This window comes from Pseudopodoces humilis, chromosome 4 (assembly GCF_049639895.1).
Source record: "Pseudopodoces humilis isolate 2021_Gansu_Grassland_sample_001 chromosome 4, ASM4963989v1, whole genome shotgun sequence".
NCBI classification, from domain to species: Eukaryota; Metazoa; Chordata; class Aves; order Passeriformes; family Paridae; genus Pseudopodoces; species Pseudopodoces humilis.
In genome coordinates, this window is record NC_142203.1 from 52861532 (window position 1) to 52880974 (window position 19443).

Genomic DNA, 19443 nt, shown 5'->3' on the forward strand with positions numbered 1-19443 from the left:
GGTATATGTAACAGGCAGCTGAAAACCTCTGCCACAGCTTGAAGAGCAGTGTGTTACAATTGTCTCTTGAGAGACAATTGAGAGTACCAGAAAGGACAGCACTGCCATTTCCATGTGTCTTCTAGCATGCAGGGGCAGGAGGGCAGGCTTGCAGGTGTCATGTCCTGTTGTGCCTCTTTGGTATCACCTAATAAAGAATTAGGTGATATCAAATTAGCATTACAAGATTAAATAATATTCTGCTATAGATAGCCTGCATCAAACACTTTCCATTAAGCCTTTGCACTCCACTTCTATGGTTGGGCATAGCAAATGGCAAAACTGGGATATTTTGTGATCCATCCCTTTCAGGATGTCTGACTAGCTCCTCAGTTACCCCACAGTAGCAGAGTGCAGGTGCCAGCTCCCTGAATCATTGCTGTGGGTTTAACTGGTGCATTAGCCAAAGCAACAAACAATGACACTGCAATGTTTGAATTAACCATTCAATTAGAAGTGTCATAAAGACTGAATTCCTTGACACTAACACTTCCAGTCTTGAAGTGCTTCATTTGCCTTCTTCTCAAACCCTTCAGAACAACTTCCCCAAGTTTGCCCTGAGATTGGCCAAAACACCAGGTTTGGTTAAAGGCTAAACCACTTCACTGCAACTCAGACTCCTGCTTATTCACCATATAGCCTGTAATATATTCTATAGAAAGCCTGTGAAAAAGTAGTTTCCGCTGAGACTGAAATTGTTCTGTAGCAGTACAAGATATGCAGAGTATTTCCTTCATAAAAGTGTGGCCTGCATCACACCCTTTCCATACAGAAATTAAGCTGGCCCAGCCATGCTCCCTTATTCTGTATAGCAGTGTCATGTGTAGAACCTCATGGTGCCAGCTGATGGGAAGTCATGGAATATGCTGAGTTGGAAGGGATGCATCCGATCAGTGAAATCCAGCTCCCAGCTCTGAACAGGACAGTCCCAAGAATCACACTATGTGCCTGAAAGCATTGCTCAAATGGCTCTTGAACTCTGTCAGGCTTGGTGCTGTGACCACTTCCCTGGGGAGCTGTTCCAGTGCCCAACCACCCTGTGTGTGAAGAACCTTTTCCTGATAATAACGTGAGCTTCTCCTAACTCAGCTGCATACTGTTACCTCAAGTCCTGTCACTAGTTATCCGAGTGAAGAGATCGGGACCTGCCGCTCTGCTTTCCCTCACGAGAATGCTGAAAACCACAGTGAGGTCTCCCCTCAGTCTCCTCCAGCCTGAGGCGACGAACTGACGTCAGCCGCTCCTCATACAGCTTCCCGCCTAGACCCTCCACCATCTTCGTGGCACTTCTTTGGGCGCTAAGAGGTTTTTTATGTGAGAAAACCCCTCAAAGGAGCGTGAAACACTCACAGCAAAATGCCCCCCCACGCCTCTTACTCTGCCGCACTCCCGCCGAGGGGCCACTGGGCGGTCCCGCGGGCGGGACTGAAGCTCCCGAGCCCGCCCTGACCGACTCCGTGACGCCGGAGGCGGAGCCGGGCTGCCCTGTGAGAGGAACGGGCGGGCTGAGGCAGCTGCTCCACTATGGGTAGGGCAATGGGTCTGGCTGGGTTGCTGCTGGGGCTCGTCGTGCTGCCCGCCGTGCTGGTGAGCACCAGCCTCCGCCACGGCGCCCCGCGGACCGAGGCTGAGCCGTCCGGCTGGGAGCTGGCGGCAGATGCCGTCCCCGAGGACTCGCTGTGGCCGCTGCCGCAGTGGGTCCGCACGTACCCTCGCCAGCTGCAGCTAGCGCCCAGCCGCTTCCAGCTGGTGCATGGCGCCGGCTCCTCGGCGGGGCCGGACTGCGGGCTGCTGCAGGATGCCTTCCGCAGGTGAGCGTCGGCGGGGCCGGGGGGCTGCAGCGGCGGCCCGAGGACGGGAGCAGCTGCCTCAGGGCCCCGCCGGCGCCTCTGCTTCCCCGCAGGTACTACGAGTACATGTTCGGGCATTCCCGGCGGCGGACATGGGGCCGCAGGCCGCTGGCTGCCCGAGCGGAGCCCGAGCTGTTCCAGCTGCAGGTGGTGATCGAGGCGGGGGACCCTGGCTGTGACAGGCACCCGCACCTCGCCTCCAGCGAGGCCTGTGAGTACCCGCTCACCGCGCTCCTCCTTCCCCGGCTTAGGCGGCACCGTTAAGCGCTTGTTTTCCTATCACGTGTCCCGTCTAGAAGTCAGCAGGGTTTTGGGTCTGTTTCTTTAAGGAACTGGAAAGCAAGAGCTCTCAGAAGTGCACAAAAACATTTCACAACAGTGGCGACCAGAAGATAATTCTTGCTCTTGATGCTATGGGAAATCTCAGCCCACAGTGAATCATGAAGCTCGTCACCTGTCGCCTATGATTTTTGCAGTTCAGCTGTCATACAGCTCACTCGCCTACCTGCTACTGTCCTTTCTAACAGCTAGCACTAGGAATCGGAGATACCATAGTGTGCAATAGCCAGCTATCTTTGGTGAGATCTGTGCACAGTCAGGAGATTATCCCTTTCCGTATAGGGTATTTATTGGGTGAAGGCTGTCACTGCTTACCGGTCTCCTAAGAAATGACTGCATTTGAATTGAAGCTTCTTACACTGAGTAATACATGGTATTTCCTGTTTTTCCAGGAAAACCAGAAAGTGCTTGTTGAACTTGTTATTCGTCTTGCAGTGCTATAAATCTACTTCCTGTAGATACAATAAAGGATTTAAAATCATGTTTATATTTAACTTACTTTTCTATGCATCTTTATGAAGTCCACAAGCATGGAGAAGTACTCTTAAGTGCTAATCGCCAGAGAATTTCCTTAACAGAAATAAGACTGAGCAATAATACTGTTTTTTGTCTTGGGAGGGTAACACAAAGATCTACATATTCAGTTAATCTAGGCCTGTTTCAAGATAATCTTCTGTTGTTTGGTATCCAGGATACAGATCCTTTGAAAAAAGATCCTTTTAATCTCAAGTCATACATCTGCAGCAGTATTAATTCCACCTGACTTGTGACAGAATGTGCTGATATTAAATTTACTCAATCCTTTTGGGACATATAGCCAAAGAGTTCAGTTTTTATGTGCAAGCTTATAGTACATTTCAATGAAAATTAAATATAGCAGCAAAAATGCTAATGCTCTTAACATTGTTCTGCCAGTCAGGTTATTGTGCAGCTTTATTATTATTTGAACTTTGAACTGGTTTGTGAACTTTAGATTTTAATCTAAGCTGGTTCTTGTTTTATGTCACGGAATCTGTCAGACCATGTGATTTTTAGGTTGCATTCTTTAGAGCAGGCAGTTTCTTCCTTCTGCTTCGAGAAATAAGTTTTCTGTTACAAATAACATGTTTTCTTCATGTAATAAGCTGAGCTTTCTAGACTTAAGCAAGTTTGAATTTTTTGGCTTTTAATGGGCTGTCTTTTTAAGGGTACAGATTCTGAAAAATGCTGTTATTGGCAACTTGCTGGTTTGGGTGGTCTGGCACATTAATAAAGACAGTATGGACCAATCAGGGACTGGTAGCAAGAGTGTCTTGTAGCAAGAGTATTGGATTTGTAATCAATGGGCAGGTTATCTTCCCTCCTGTCTTCTGAGTTCTTGACTGTTCGTGTAAAATGTTTCAAGTAGCTTATTGCAGCATTTTCCAACTTCATTTAAGGTATGATACCTTTTTTTCAGAAAAAAAGAAAACCCTGCTGTGTTGTAAATAAATCCTTGACAATCTATCACATTTTACCTACTGTTTACCTGCAAAAATTGCAGTAGTCTTCTAAATTCTCTTTCTTCCAGTATGTGTAATCTTTGCTTTGGTTAGCACGGATAGCTGTTCTTTGGTAATTTAGATAAATGTTTGAACTGTGTAAATTGTAGCCAACCATTCTTTCATACTAACACAGATGAAATAAGTCATTGTACAGTAATTCAGACCTTTGATTTTTTTTCTCTTCTGTTTCAGCTGTGCAATTATTGCTTTGATGTTTGAATACTAATATAAATCTATATATTTTTATATATAGATATCTATCTATATAGATATATCTATATAGATGTATATATATAGATATCTATATAGATGTGAATATATGTGTATGTGATTTTAAAAAATACTTGAAATATATTTGTTTCTTCTCTAAAATCTACTGAATCACCTTAAATTCAAAACCAAAATAATTTTAGCTATTTTTTTCACTAGTACTTTGTACTGTACTTCAGTACTCAAACTTAAGGGAGGATTGTTATGGATTCCTTCAGGTACCATTCTTCATTTTACTTAACCGTACTTCATCTCACTGCCCCCATACGGGTGCTCAGGTCAAGAGGGTGACCTGGCACCCTGTTGGTGCATCAGGCACAGCATCAGCCCAGCAGTGGAGGGGATTGTCCTGCTCTGCTCTGAGTTGGGGTGGCCTCACATCGAGTGCTGGGGGCAGTTTTGGGTGCCTCTCTATAAGAGAGGTGTGAAGCTATTGGGGAGTGTCCAAAGGAGAGCCATGAGGGTGGTGAAGGGCCTTGAGAGGAAGATGTATGAAAAAGGGCTGAGGTCACCTGGTCTGTTCAGTCTGGAGGAAACTGAGGGGAGACACCACTGTGGTCAACATCCTGAAGAGGGGAAGCTGAGGGGCAGGTCCTGAATCTCTTCACTCTCATGATCAGTGACAGCACTTGAGGTAACAGCACAAAGCTGAGTGAGGGAAGGTTTAGGCTGGATATCAAGAAGTTTCTTTACCTGGGCTGTGGCTGGGCACTGGAACAGGCTCCCCAGGGAAGTGGTCTCAGCACAAGCCTGACAGAGTTCAAGAGGCATTTGAATAATGCTTTTAGGCACATGGTGTGACTCTTGGGGGTGTCTTGTCCAAGTGTTGGACTCAATGATCCTGATGCATCCCTTCCAGCTCAGCATATTCTGTGATTGTGTATTTTGATTTGTAATTTTTTTTCTTTGTATTGAGACCTTAATAGTAAGCACTTGACAATATATGACAAATTATATCTCTAAAAAAAACATGTAACCATAAACTATATAAAAGGAAGGTAAAAGGAGAATTTATGAATTGGTTTGGCTTAGCCACCCAAACCTTATCACATATGTCTTAAATGGAAAAATACAGTCTGTTTTAAATCAATTGGATTAAACTTTGCTGGAATTTTGGCTCATGTATAATATTTTAACATTGCCCTTATTAAGTACCTTACTTCTTTTATCTTCTTTTTCATTAGCTGTTGACTCTCTGAACAGTACTTTGCTTTTATAGGAAAACATAGATGAAAAATAATTGCATGCTGTCACCATTTAAAGCAGGATCGGTTGGAATTTAATACACAAAGGGAAACGTGTGAGGGATTCTTCTCACTTGAAGAATATTTTTAATGCCTTTTGGTATTGCCCTATCAATTAATTCATTCTTGATGAGTAAGCATTATTTTTCTTTTCTTTAGACCATTTAACTGTAACTGAGCCTGTGGCTATACTGAAAGCTTCTGAAGTGTGGGGTGCTTTGAGAGGTAAGCCGATGTTTTTCACATTAAGCTATTTGTTTAGGCTTTTTGCAAATTTCATGGCAGACCAAGAACTAGCTAACATCTGAGTCTTGTCCTCATTCAGTACTTCATTGGAAGTAAGCTTAGTAAGGCCAGAGGGATACTCAGATGTGTATGATTTAGACCCTTGGTCCAGATGCTCAGCATCTCAGATCCAGTGGGCACACTGTGAGTACATTCTGGCTGTGCCCGAAATAAGCCAGGTCAAGCAAAAAGCTTTCTAAACTACAGTGTGAACAGATTATTTTCTGACTGCACCTATAAAGTGGACATGCTGAATACATCGCAAAGAATAATAATAATCCTTACATTTAAGTCTGCTGTTCTTACTGGAATTCTAAGTCTGTATATTATAAATCAACAGATTTTTCATGCTGAATTACAAACTTCACCAGTTCCAGAAATTACAGGAATAGATGTACAAGACCAGAAATTCCCACCTTGCTCACAGTAACTTTCTTACTATTTGGGAATTAATCTGCTGCAGCTGAACAGTAGCACAAGTATTCAGTATCTGCAAAATAGAGAATTTTAATGGTTTTCTCCAGAATTTTTTAAATGGTGATGCTTGAGCAATTAAGGGAACTGTGCTAAAGAGAAAGAAACTCAGCCACAAAGCATTATTTCTGGCTATGTGAATGCCTGCAAATGGTTATGGTGCTGTTTAACTAAAATTTTAAGGGCAAGTACTGGGTTTTGAGATCCCTTTCTTGGATATTTTTCCAGGTTTGGAAACCTTCAGCCAGTTGGTTCATGAAGATGACTATGGAAGTGTAAGTATGGCTGTTAGGTAAATCCACTGTCCTGATAACTGAGTGCTTTTCTAGAAACAACAGATCTACCTGTTTCATTCAGCAACATTTCAGTTTATTGCATATTTCCAATAATAATTTTCTGAATAAGAAAAAGTATTTCCTGTTTGAAATTATGAGTATCAAAATAAAATAAAATTCTAATTTTTGAATCTTGTTCTCATAGTTTCTTGTCAATGAATCTGAAATCAATGACTTCCCAAGATTTGCTCATAGAGGAGTCTTATTAGATACTTCAAGGCATTATTTACCATTGAAATCTATTCTTACAAACCTGGTAAGTAGGCAGTTTTGTATCATTAATATTGAAGGCTTTTTGCTGTTGTATTTTGGTCCCTGAAGTAGGTAGCAGCTGGTGCGGGTATGAAAGAAGAACCCATCTCCTCTGTCTGACTTCAAAAGGACAGAGTGAACTTTGATAAGCAAAGGTCTGAACATAGACTGGAGAGAAATCAAGTAGGCAGACACAGTGATTATTGAATCTGAGAGTTAAATGAGACTGGTGTTTTTGGTACCTTGGATTCTCTGTGTTTTCTGATGCTTAAACCAGCTTATGTATTATTTCTTGGAAGCATGTTTTGAGACATCTGACTGTCATCAAGCAGTACAAGGGATACCTTGTGAATTCTAGCTTCAGTGCCAGTGATTTCAGGAAAACTCCAGTCTTTTGGAGCAGACTTTAGTAGTCCAGCAGCAGGCTTTGGGAGTCCTTCCTTAGGCTGCTAAGTGCAAGCCAGTAATTAAGTACTATAGAGCAAGGAAGAAAATCGAAAATGTTCACTGGAAGCTACTGAAAAATAAGCTCAGACTAACCAATAAAACCAAACAAAACTACCTCCAAAAAGCTTAAGTGAGCACATTAAGAATTAATGTGTTCCAGCCCTAATGGAAAGGTGATTTGTATAAGCTTAACAGCCAAAGCTGAGGTTTTTACTGTTTTGCACTCCCCTTTTCATTTATTTTTTGTTGAAGTCATTGTAGGTGGGATTATTTAGTTAGTTGAAGTGGAGGAACAGGCAGTTTTCTGTGTTGTCTCTGTCTTGCTTCTCCAAGATGAAATAATATTCAAAATTTCCCCAACATGTTGCAGAACTTGGAAAAACATGTTTAAGATAGGCAGAAAGAGTGCAGATAAAAACAGTCTTTAATTTCTGAGGTAATCCTTGAATTATGCTCAGAACTTGTCCTTTTGGTATTTACCACTTGTTTTCTCATTCAAGGTCAGTGCCTGTTCAGCAGGTTATGCTCATGTAGCATTTGCGAAAGAGGGTTCTTCAAGGTCTCAAATATTTGTGTCAATATTTTTTGTCTTGTCTGAAAGAGATATCCAAAGAGACTTGCATTTCTAACTGTGTTTGTGTTTCTGTAACTGCTGCTATTCTACTTTCTTTCTTTAAATTGCATGTCTGTCTCCAATACATTATCAAAGCTACATTTCATGCTGTTTGCTGGAATAAGAACAAGTATGCTTTTCCTCCCACCTCTGTGCCTGGTTGCGTCCAGACTAATAAAAAGCGTCAGTAATCTCTTCTCTGACATGTGATGATTAGAAACTTAGGGCAGCAGTTAAAGTACATTTCGTGTTTGTGTTCAACTGCTGCACTGTATTTCCAGGAAGGGCATTTGTCCTTGAGGAAGGAATAGTTGAACTGAAGGTCCAGAGATGTAATTTTCTATGTAGAAGGATAGTATTTTTTAGAAAGGCATGAAGAGAGAGCAATTAAAACATCTGCAGTGTCATGAAACAGAAGACATAAATTTGGGGAATGGACAAGATATGAATCTTCCTTTGTGTTTGGTGGGAGTTTCTGAAGAGATTTTATCACCTCTTTAAATACACCTAGGTAAGAAAAGAATGGGAAGAGTGGGTGGTGGAAACAATTGTATTATGGCAAAGAATTGGGAGCACCTGTGTTGCAGTCAATCATGAGCGATGTAAACACTTATTTGGTCTGCTCACAGCACACCCTCCTAGTGACTAACAAGCCAGCATAACTCGAGGTATGTGTCTAACTGTCCAACTGGAGTCGTAATTCTAAAATAAGTGTGTTAATATTGATCTTGATTATCTTCAAGATCAAAAAAAAGGGAAGAGTTGACACTGTTATGAATGAAAACAAAAGAAACACTGTCTTTTGTAGGGAAAATGCATGGTTTATTTTGCATGCATTTGAAGTGGATTCTGCAGAAGTCACTAGTGACAAGGGATGTATGATGTAATAGGAAACTTTCATGCTGTTCTGTTTCCAAGTCCAAGGTATTTAGTTATAGAAGTATAAGCTTTTCTGTAAGCTGAAACAGCTGATGGTGCATAGAGAATTACCCACAGAACCATCTTTGTTGGAAGGGACCCACAATGATCATCAAGTCCAAATCTTAAGTGAATGGACCACATGGAGGTCAAACCTGCCACCTTGGTGTTAGTAGCACCATGCTGTACGCGCCTGAGCTAATCTCAGGGTATGTGTTCTGAAGTAGAAAAAAATTGTAAGTGTTCATAGCAGTTCATACTACACAGGCTGGTAGAATGGGGGTCAGATCAAGAGTTTGTTGACAGCAGTGGTGAAAACAAATTGCAGAGGGGTGGAGCAGTTAGAGATATGTGTTTACTAGGCTTTAGTGAAAGAATGCTTTTTTTGGTTTGTTGGTGGGTGGACTGATGGGTTTTGGTTGGTGGTTTGGTTTGGCTGAGGTTTTTGTCTTTTTTAGTTGTTGCTCTAAGCATCATATGCTGGTATAAGACCACTTTTTGCATAGATTTTGTATGAGAATGAAGTGTTTAACTAGACTGTTGCATTATTTGTTACAGGATGCCATGGCTTTTAATAAGTTCAATGTTCTCCACTGGCATATAGTAGACGATCAGTCCTTCCCTTACCAGAGCATTTATTTCCCTGAATTAAGTGATAAGGTGAGTGAACATCATTGGAGCAGGGTGGAAGGGCAGAATTCTGGCAAATATTTCATGAAAATAAAATGTAGTTTACCAATGCTTGAGTACATCTGCTTTGGCAGATTGTAAAACAGTACCATGGGACCAGTAACCAGCAAATCCACATTTTGGATCCTGCCTGAGTTTCTGTGGGGACCATTTTTAAGTCTTCTTTTGGGTACATGGCAAATGACCACCTTTACTCTTCTGTGCACATTTTCTGAATGATCCTCAGTGTTTGCAGGCCTTTGAACACTAATGGTATGCAAATAACAGTAACACTGCTTGGATTTCTCTTGATGGGTTTCTTTAACTGGTAGACTTCTGCCACTCAAACAAATGTACAAGATTTTCCTGCCAGCTTTTGGCAGGAAATAACCACTGCAATAGTGCTTTTGGCCTGTCTGACACCTAGTTAGCTTTACAAAACACACCATGTCTGTAAGAGATCCGAGAAACAAATACACTGGAATGTGTCTCTTTATTTCTAGACACATAGTAGTCTTTGTTACATTAGTGAGAGCCATCATGAGGTCCTTGCTCAGTCACTGTACAGTAGGAGCCAAATCAAACGCAGTTAAGTAGTTAAGAATAGTTAAGTAGACTAAGCCTAAGTATAAGATTTGTGACTCTGTTTTAAAATGCTTGCTAGAATCTGACCCCCATGAAAATTTTGTTGCCAGAGCTTGAGCAGATGCTATGAAGAATTTTATAATTCAAAAATTGTAGATGTTGCATAATGTGGTCAGATTTTGTCTAGTAAAGGCAAACTCTAGTAGAGTTCTTAATCCTAGTTAGAGTTGTTAATCCTACTGACAGCTAGAGAGATGGAGATGATCTTTGTCTCAACAAGGTTCTCTTTGAAAGGCTTCTTGTCTACTGTTTCCTTTTTTGAGTAACTCAGCTTTGGAAACCATTTTCGGATAAACAGAAGCTTAAGGTGCTATTAATCACGAAGAGTCATGATGTATTCTTGTGTAGTTTGGCTATTTGGCAAGCATCTGTTTCACCAAACTGTGGTCATCTGGGTCATTGTCACATTTGTTGGCTGTGTGGGAGTGGAATTACACTCAAATTTAGTGTCACAAAAGAAACATGTCCTAATGCTAAGCTGGTCCCTGTATCAAAGCCTAGAAGCAGAAATGTTGGAAGTTCTTTCTGACTTGGCAGAATTTTTCCATTGGTCTTGCATGTTATGTTTCAGAGCTAATGGGCAAAAATAACTTGCCTCTGTGCAGAAGAATTAAAAACCATATCTTCAGAATTTTGAAGGAAAAGAAACTAGCTTTGTGTGTTCTTCAGTAACTGTGTGCTAAGGAGGAGAGGAAGGTCTCCTCAAGGAGATCTGTCTCAGTGCTGTGAGTCTGTTGGTTTTCTCCTCTGCACAAGTTAAGTGAAAATTCTGTCTGTGCAGTTGATAAACCACAGCCAACTTGTAGAACTGCTCTCCAGTCTAAGTCTTCCGTCCATATTCTATCATCTGCTGATATAATGTGTTGTCTCTAAATGTGAATATTTTACAGGGGGCATACTCCTCTAACCTCATCTATACTCCTACTGATGTCCGCCTGGTGATTGAGTATGCCCGGTTAAGAGGCATCAGAGTTATCCCGGAGTTTGATACGCCAGGACACACACAGTCCTGGGGAAAAGGTATGCCCAAGAAAGTATTCATTATTAAGAGATTGTGGTAAGTAGTAGCAAGCAAGTTAAGTTTTTAAGAAGTAACCAATAAAGTGCTTCAGAGCACCCTTGATAAGAGGTAAGGAAGAGGCACAAAGGGATGTCATGACCTTTACAGGTTACAGGAAATAAAATTAATGAAGAAAGTTGACATGTTCTATGCTAGGTGTGTGTGTGCAAGGGGACAGATACATTTTGCTTTAGGCTTCATTCTGCCTTGAGCTATGTAGCTCACACTGACTTAGGTGTTAGAAAAGCAGAGTAATAAAAAGAGAAAAAAAGCCTCTGAAGCACACTCATTATGTTTGGCCTTCTAACTGGCTTCCATCTGAATGATATTTATTAAAGCCTTTTTTTTTTTTTTTTTGTTCGAGTAGTTATCCAAATACTGATTTGCAGGTATTGTGCCATGTTGCATATATTAGTGTGTGTTAAATTATAGATCTGAAAGTCAAAGTTCTGATTGCCACTTAGAGGATTCTTTAACCTTTTACAAGTTGTCTTACTTCATCCTGCCTCTATATGATTATACTTAAAACAAATGAGCACTCAGGTCATGAGTATTTACCTTTTTAATATGGCTAACTGCTTCTTCCTGCTAGCAAAGTTAGCATAGCAACATGAAGCTGAATATCATCTATTAATGTTTTTATTAGGTCAAAAAGATCTTCTCACTCCTTGTTACAGTGGAGGACAGCCAACTGGGTCCTTTGGACCTGTAAATCCCGTTTGGAATACAACTTACGACTTCATGACTAAGTTCTTTAAAGAGATCAGCAATGTATTTCCAGATGAATTCATTCATTTGGGAGGAGATGAAGTGGACTTCAGTTGTTGGTATGGTGACAACTCAAGGAACAAATATCTAGTGCCTCCTAAACTTGTCCACCTCCATCAATTATGGAACCCAGTTGCATAAGAGTTTTCACTGCATAAGTGAAAGATCTCCACTCCTACCTCTGTAACTATTTACAGGCAGATCATTTGTGAGTCTCAAAAAGCAACTGATGTGCAGAATTTTGCTTTGATTCATAGTTTCATAAATATTCAGTTATTCTAAAGGATTTCTTTTTGAAAATTTACCCTGGCAGAACAGAGAATTAGTATGTTAGAAAAGTACTAGGTAAGAAAATCAACATTTAAATGATTTGTGTTAAAGTAGATGTTTACATTGAGTTCTGCCCACTAGAAAATCTGGTAACAGTAAGAACTACCAGATTCATGTGTGTTTGTATTAGAAGTACAGCATGTATTAATTCAGTTGTGGATGTTGAATATTTTGGAGTCTCTCTGCTGAAGAGCCTAACTAATAATAAAGAACTTGGAGCAATTTGATGAGTATTGCAATTGATCTAGCTAGTATTTCTACATTCTCTTTAAAGATCAAATCCAAACTCAGGACATGATTTAATTTTTATTGAGAAGGAAAACTTCTGACAAATGCTTTAACACAAAAACGTTGGTTTTTTTTATGTAGTAGAAACACAAAATTGTTGAGTTCTCAGACTGCTGATAACCTTGGCACAAATTGCTGAGATGCCAGGAGCCCCAAAGCTCTTACGAGTTTGAGGCAGCCTGCCAGGGACCACTTCAGAACAGACTCCAGCAGATTTACCAGAGAATTAGGTCCATTGGCTTTATTTCAAATCAGGATGAAATCCTTTCAAAATATCTAAGTCATGTTAGATGGTGCTCTGCCAGTCTGTGGCATGCCTAAGGCATCAATGTGCTCTGGATAAGTAGAAATGATTAGGAAATCCAGTTTAAAACATAACAAAAATATTTTTTTAAAACTTATTTTCTTGTTATTATTTAAGGAAATCTAACCCTGAAGTGAAAGAGTTCATGAAGAAGCGAGGTTTTGGCACTGACTATGCTAAACTGGAATCTTACTATGTTCAGAAGTATGTTGGTTTTTTTAATTCTTGCTCAGTTTTTCACAGCCATTATTTGAGGGTGGCATTGAGGTGCAGATATGGAAGCTAAATTAATATCTACATTATCTTGAAAAATTAAATATAATTAATATTTGGGACTATCCATTTCATTTTAAAATAGCAGGTCTGAAGTTCATAGCTTTAAAACTTGGGACACAGCATGGATATGTAGGCTAGTTTTACACATACAGTTAATCTATTGAGTATCTTAAATTAGGTTTCTGTAGTAATGTCAGCACACAGGGTGTGGAAGTTTTTGGTGGGATTTCTTTCTCTCCTTAAATAACACAGATTTAGTCACCCTGTGACTAAATGAGTTGCTGGTAGTTTTGGACATCAGTTTGTGTTAATGCATGTGCACATTGTTCTACATGGTAGAACATGCTCTGCAAGACAGAGCACTGAAGGCCAAAACCAGAACAACCTGCTTTTTCTTGGTCCCCTGTGTAGTGGTGGGAACAATCTGATGTGCCTTGCGGTAGGAAATGTTGCTCTACTTTGAGTGCTTATACTTACCTCCTTGAAGTTCGCAAACCTGATCTTATTTCTAAATTCTAGCATTTTGGACATTGTTTCCTCCTACAACAAAGGACAAATGGTCTGGCAAGAAGTGTTTGATCACAAAGCGCAGGTAAGATGGGAAAATAAGTAAGGTACTCTTGCACAACAGCAGAATATTGTGTGAGGCTTCCAAAGCAGACTATTAAGTAGATCTGGCCTTGTCTCTTAAGAGTTAAAGCAAGACTACTGACATTAGCAAGTCTCTCCAGCTGTGAGTAATTTCAATCCCTTGAAATTACCACGTATTGAATATGTAATAGGTAAAACAGGGACATTGAAGTGCTTTTTAAAGGTGAACACAGTTAGTATAATATCCTTTAAAGCATCAGAGTAAAGGGTAGAGAAGTTTCTATGAGTTTTCTTTCAGTTTTTTTTTCTCATGTGTCTCTATGTGTCTGGACTATTAACACCAAATGCTCAGCTATTAAGAGCTGGTCAGATATGTGGTGCTTGTACGAATCCGCTTAGTGCATTAACTGTCTGTAGTATAACCTAGGCTTCACTCTAGTTGGGTGTTTAAAACAAGCAAAGAGCTAATCAGCTTTAGACTTGGGGGGGAGGGAAGGGATGACAAAAGGTAGTTTCCAAAATGTTCCTCTTCAAAACAAAATAGAGAGTTTTGAAATTCATGATCCTTTTCCTTGATAACAGCAATTAGGATTGCCATTAATGTTTGTGGGTTAAGCTGGTTAGTTTATTTTGTCTTTTCTCTTCTAGCTGAAACCAGACACTGTAGTTCAAGTGTGGAAGGCAAATAACTATGCTCATGAACTGAGCAGTGTCACTGGAGCTGGGTTCACTGCTGTCCTGTCAGCACCCTGGTACTTAGACTACATAAGTTATGGGCAAGACTGGAAGAAATACTACAGTGTTGAACCACTTAACTTCCCTGGTTTGTTACTTCTTTTTATATGCATGTTCTGTGCATGACACTCCTTGGTTTATAGTCCAGTGTAAATGGAAAAAATAGGGCTGTTCAGAGTGGCTATTCCATCACTGTGATTATAGTATCATCAGAAGAATTATGGTCAGCTATAATTCTGGAAAACTTAAATGTTAAAGAAAAAAAAAAAAGGAACTTTCACTTCTCACAGGGAAAGGTGTTACCTTCCTCAAGCGTCTGATACTGGTATTTGCATAAGATAGAATGCCGGACTAGGTGGGCAGACGCTATAGGAGCAGAGTTGTGCAAAATGGTTGTTTGTAGATAGACACTGAATTTATATTCCCAAGCTTCATGAGTGTTAAACTGATGGAGAAAAAGGCATGTTCTCTCCCTGTATCTAAAGTTGATACAAACATCTTTTACACTTGCTTGGGGCTTTCATTTTGTGAAAGGGAGTTCTCAGAGCTCATTAAGAATACCCAACTAAGTAATTTTTTCAAGGAATGTTCTGCGTGTGATAGAATGAACAGTTTTTATCAGGATTTAAATCCCTGAGAAATGTCAAAAAACAGGAATCTCTTCAAAGCATGAAAGGTAAATCTTTCTGACAGAGCAGAGAAATGTCTCCTCAGGGCAAATGCTTGGTGGTTCTCACATTCAGTAACAAGACTATCAAAATGTAACTAACTGCTCAGGGTAGATATTTTATATGAAAACAACTGAATATAAATATATCTATATTTATATAGATGTATCTATATTAGATATATAGATATATCTATATATCTGTTGATATATGCCCATCATCTGGACAGAGAGAAATGCTGACTTTCTGCTTTGAATTCAGGATCTGAAAAACAGAAGAAACTTTTAATAGGCGGAGAAGCCTGCCTATGGGGGGAGTTTGTGGATGCAACTAACCTGACACCAAGATTATGGTATGGACTGCTTCTACATTAGATTTTAAAAAGACAGCTACAAGAAGCATTAATTAATCCCACAGGACTGTATGCTGGTGGTAACAATGCTCTGTGGTGAACCTAAGCAGCTATGCAAATTAATGCCTCTGGGTATTAAAGTATTATATTAGACCTGGTATTAAAAAAAAAATAATTAACCATTCTGGGTTATAGACCATACCTACTCTAAAACTAAGAATACCTTTACAGGCCTCGAGCAAGTGCTGTTGGGGAAAGACTCTGGAGCAGCAGTAATGTGACCAACTTGCAGGATGCCTACAAAAGGCTAACTAATCATCGATGCCGCATGCTCCGGTAAGATTTAGTAGCTACAGTGTATCTTGGTTCTCGGGTTTTATAACCAATGGAATAAAGGTACAGGCATGAACTCCTGGTCTGGAGATGAAGGGAAAAGAGCTAGCAGTTTAACCTGACAGTAAATGCAATCCCATTTGGTTTTGTAGCCACTGAAGAGGAAGACAGATACATTAAGACAGGAGCTCTGGACAGTTTTGCAACTAAAATGGTTAGAACTCCCTTTCAGTGAAATACTAGGACTCATCTGTGTTTTTCTTTCCTGTAAAGGAAAAACACCATGATTGAGTTATTTCAGACAAAAATTATATTAAAGGGTATGTGGGAAGAATGCACTGACAGAAGGAAAAGCAGACTTCTAAAAAAAAAGGTGGTGTTATTGTTTATTATGTTTATAATTAATGACCTGCAGCAGGTAATCTATTGGAGCTGTTTGCATGAGAGTTGAACTTGGGCAAGCTATTCTTTCAGGTGTTGCCTTACTTTAGAGGCTGAGAGGGGTGGATAAGCAGTCCATGAGAAATTTTAATTAATTTATAAAGTGACTTTGTTTACAGTAACAATAACATTCTTCTCCCAGTTCTTTCCTAAAATGTACCTAGACAAGTTACTGGTTATTTATTGCTAATGTTTTTTTTTTACATTCACAGTTTTACATTCAGAGATATGAGTGATTTCTAGGTTTTAAGTCCAAGTTTGACTCCACTTTTGAAGTATACAGTCAGAGAGCTGGATAGTTGAACTGCAGCAAGCATGAAACATACCATTTTGTTTCTCTACATAAGTTTATGACAACTCATTGAAAATCTCAACTCTGTGTGGTAGTAGTTCAAGGCAGATACAGTAGCAGTTACAGTCAGCACTTGAAACTCAAGCTCTTTGCTCATGTTCATGAGACATGTAGATATCTTAGCATGATTATCCATTGGAGTCACTTTAGAGTATATAGTATATGTTTAGCTTACTGTCACTCTTTAATCAAGAGTGACTGAAGGACTTGAAAGTTTTGACTTAACTGAGTTATTTCAAACTAATTTAAAATAATGATGTAGGAAAATAGCTGTATGTAAATTGTGATATCTCCTACAGTCATGAGAAAAATAGATATATTAAGAGAGTTGACAAATACATGTTAAAAGCAAGATTATAGGGATTTCAAAACTTCTGTCCTGTTACTTAGCAGGTTGGTGCATCTCTTTGTGGAGCTCAGGAAAACACTGCTACAGCTGAACAGTTAAGTGTACAGTGGCTGTGCCACTAGGATTAGGGTTCTACAGTGAACTAAACTATGCTGTTCCCGGACCTGGATTGACTTCACTGTTGCATCTGCATCTTCTTCCTTAACACTGGTACTTGTATTGTTGTACAGGGAACTGGTCCAGATGACAGCAGCTGCTCTGCTACTGCTGGCATAAGAGATGCAGAATGCAGGGGCAGACTAAGGACTACTCCCTGTACTTGTTGTACATATTTAGCAGCAGATAGTCTAAGGAAAAACTGCTTTGCTGGCATAGGATGAACAATTCCTGTTAGAAAGTAACTACCTTAATAAAAAAGGTATGTTGTCCTGAAAATGATTCTTTTTAGACAGGTTTTGAACCAGAAAAACACTAGAGAAACCATTCCCTTTCCAGTGATGAAATGAACATTACATGGAGCTGCTTTTGTCACATTTCATGTATATGGGGCTTCCTCAAAGAGCTGACTTGGTATCAGGCTGCTGTAGTCTTAGCATATATGCAAGGACTATGTTCCTACTAATTTTTTTACTCATCACATATGCACAGATTGTGGCAGTTGTAGCAGGGCAAGGGGCTTTTCCAAGAGAACTGACAGCTCTGGCTTGTTCTGCTGCAGGTTACCAGGGAGCAAAGAAAATGGATAGGTAGCATGTTGTAACAGCTATATACTAGTCACTGGAAGAACAGTAACTCTGCCTATTGAAGAGTGAGGCCACTGCTCTTGAAATAGTACTGTGAATGCAGTAGGTACTATTCAGATCTAAACTCAGCTCCTTCTATGATACAGCAGACCAGATTGCAGAGAAATGGTGATGGGAGAAAGGAAACAAGAATATATTCCAGAGACATATATTCCAGAGACCTAGACACCAAACCTTGTCTTTACTAAGAGTATGTCTTGCTTAGCAGCAGCAATCATTCAGCAAACTATTATTCCGTTTCTTTCACTGCACCATTTTTAAACATTAGTAGCGGGAGTATCTATGTCTTAAAATGTTTGAGAAATAGAATGTTGTTTACAACTACTTTAACTCTGAAACATGTTTTCATACTGTCTTACTGCACCATCATAAGCCAGTTTTTAATGCCACATGAGAACAGAATAATTTGTGAGTGTCAGCTGAAATAAACTCTGACTCCTCCCCCTGAAATAATGAAAATTATGGAACTAGAGCTGCATATGAAGGAAACATTGATATTGGGAGATGGGAGAATGTGTAAATGTCAGTTGATTTATATTTGCCTTTCTTATGACTTCTTTTTAATAAAAGCAATAGATTTTGCGGAACATCAAAAAGAACTAGCCCCTGAATTTAAGCTTTACAAGGTCTCTGCTAATAGCTTGGTGCCTTTGATTGAAACAGAGTTTCAATCAAAAGTACAATCAAAAGTAGAATAGGGCCTTTTTCACTCCCTAAATAGGCCGGCTGTTGTTTCTTGGGAGTAGTTTTGTTTATATAGTTATTAAAATAGATTGCCAGTATCTGTCTTCCTGCCTGCACAAGCAGTCAGTTGTTTGATTACAGTCATATCCATTCTGCTTTATTTTAACAGCCGTGGCATAGCAGCTGAGCCAGTGTTTGTTGGATACTGTGCCCATGAAGCAAGAGGGCCATAACTGCTGCAAAGACTTCTTGTGAACAGCCTGAAGTGCCTCTGGGGTATGAATATGTACATGTGGTTTTGTATCTGAATCAAGACTTTAAATTTTCACTTTTAAAATAAAATTATTTGACAGCCTTGTTGGAGTAAAAATGATTGTTTTTAACCTTTCAGAAATAGGGGTTCTTCACTGTGAAGTCATGAAACTTGATACCATAGAGTTACTAATTCCAGTTACTAATTTTCTTTCACTGAGGTTGAAGAATAAAGCTAAGATACTATTTAAATTAGGAGCAAACTATCTTTTTTATTTCTAAGTATCACTTGCCACTTTTTTAAGACACCAGATAATTGCAACCCATAGCAAATCAGAACCGTTACAGATTAATTCACTAATTCCTTAAGGTAAACAAACAAGCCAACCCTTTCTCAACCTAGTGCAGGGTGGTAGGTAAGAATTACTGTCATGGAAAAACCGCCTTTCTTGTATTTTTCTTTTTTGCACAGCTCTTACTTGATTTGCAGAAGTATCCGTTTCACTTGCTAAACTCAGGTAGAAATTACACCCAGTCCTGAACTCTGGTTCATACCTGGTTTTTACCAGTAAAACTAGCACATGTAATTTGTACAGTGTAAAGTGCTTATTAACCATATCCTTTCATACAGCTGAAAACAAATCAAGATACAGAATGCTGAAACTGTAAAGTTATTTCAGTGATAGATAGAAATTTCACAAACTTTATTTACTAGATTAGGAAAACAGTCCCAGTGACACATTAAGATGGACTTAATGCTCATTTCTATGAAAACGATTTGCATCACTTCTCATTTCAGATGTCCGCAAGATAAGAATTTGCAAAGCGACAACTTGTGGTTGCATCCCTGCATTGCAATCACAAGGTTATGCCAGCTGAGCTGAGTCTTTTGAAGCTTCCTCCCTGGACAGTTAAAAGCAGTCTGTTCGTACAGCTGCTAACTCATTATTTGCC

General features: G+C 39.7%; 1 protein-coding gene across 2 annotated transcripts; it reads left to right on the plus strand.

The window, feature by feature from the left end:
• Positions 1-1522: 1522 nt before the first annotated feature.
• HEXB (hexosaminidase subunit beta) lies at positions 1523-19377 on the plus strand. 2 transcript variants are annotated; one of them, XM_014252262.2, is made up of 15 exons: positions 1523-1850; positions 1943-2100; positions 5425-5490; positions 6253-6299; positions 6505-6615; positions 9148-9249; positions 10794-10923; positions 11610-11790; positions 12771-12857; positions 13449-13521; positions 14169-14343; positions 15185-15275; positions 15507-15611; positions 18407-18513; positions 19289-19377. In XM_014252262.2, the coding sequence occupies exons 1-14, from the start codon at positions 1564-1566 to the stop codon at positions 18468-18470; spliced, it is 1677 nt and encodes a 558-aa protein (XP_014107737.1). In that variant the 5' UTR covers positions 1523-1563; the 3' UTR covers positions 18471-18513; positions 19289-19377. The 2 variants fall into 2 exon arrangements, with proteins under 2 accessions (XP_014107737.1, XP_005522781.1); XM_005522724.3 differs by lacking the exon at positions 19289-19377 and having other exon boundaries at positions 18407-18592.
• The last annotated feature ends 66 nt before the right edge of the window (positions 19378-19443 follow it).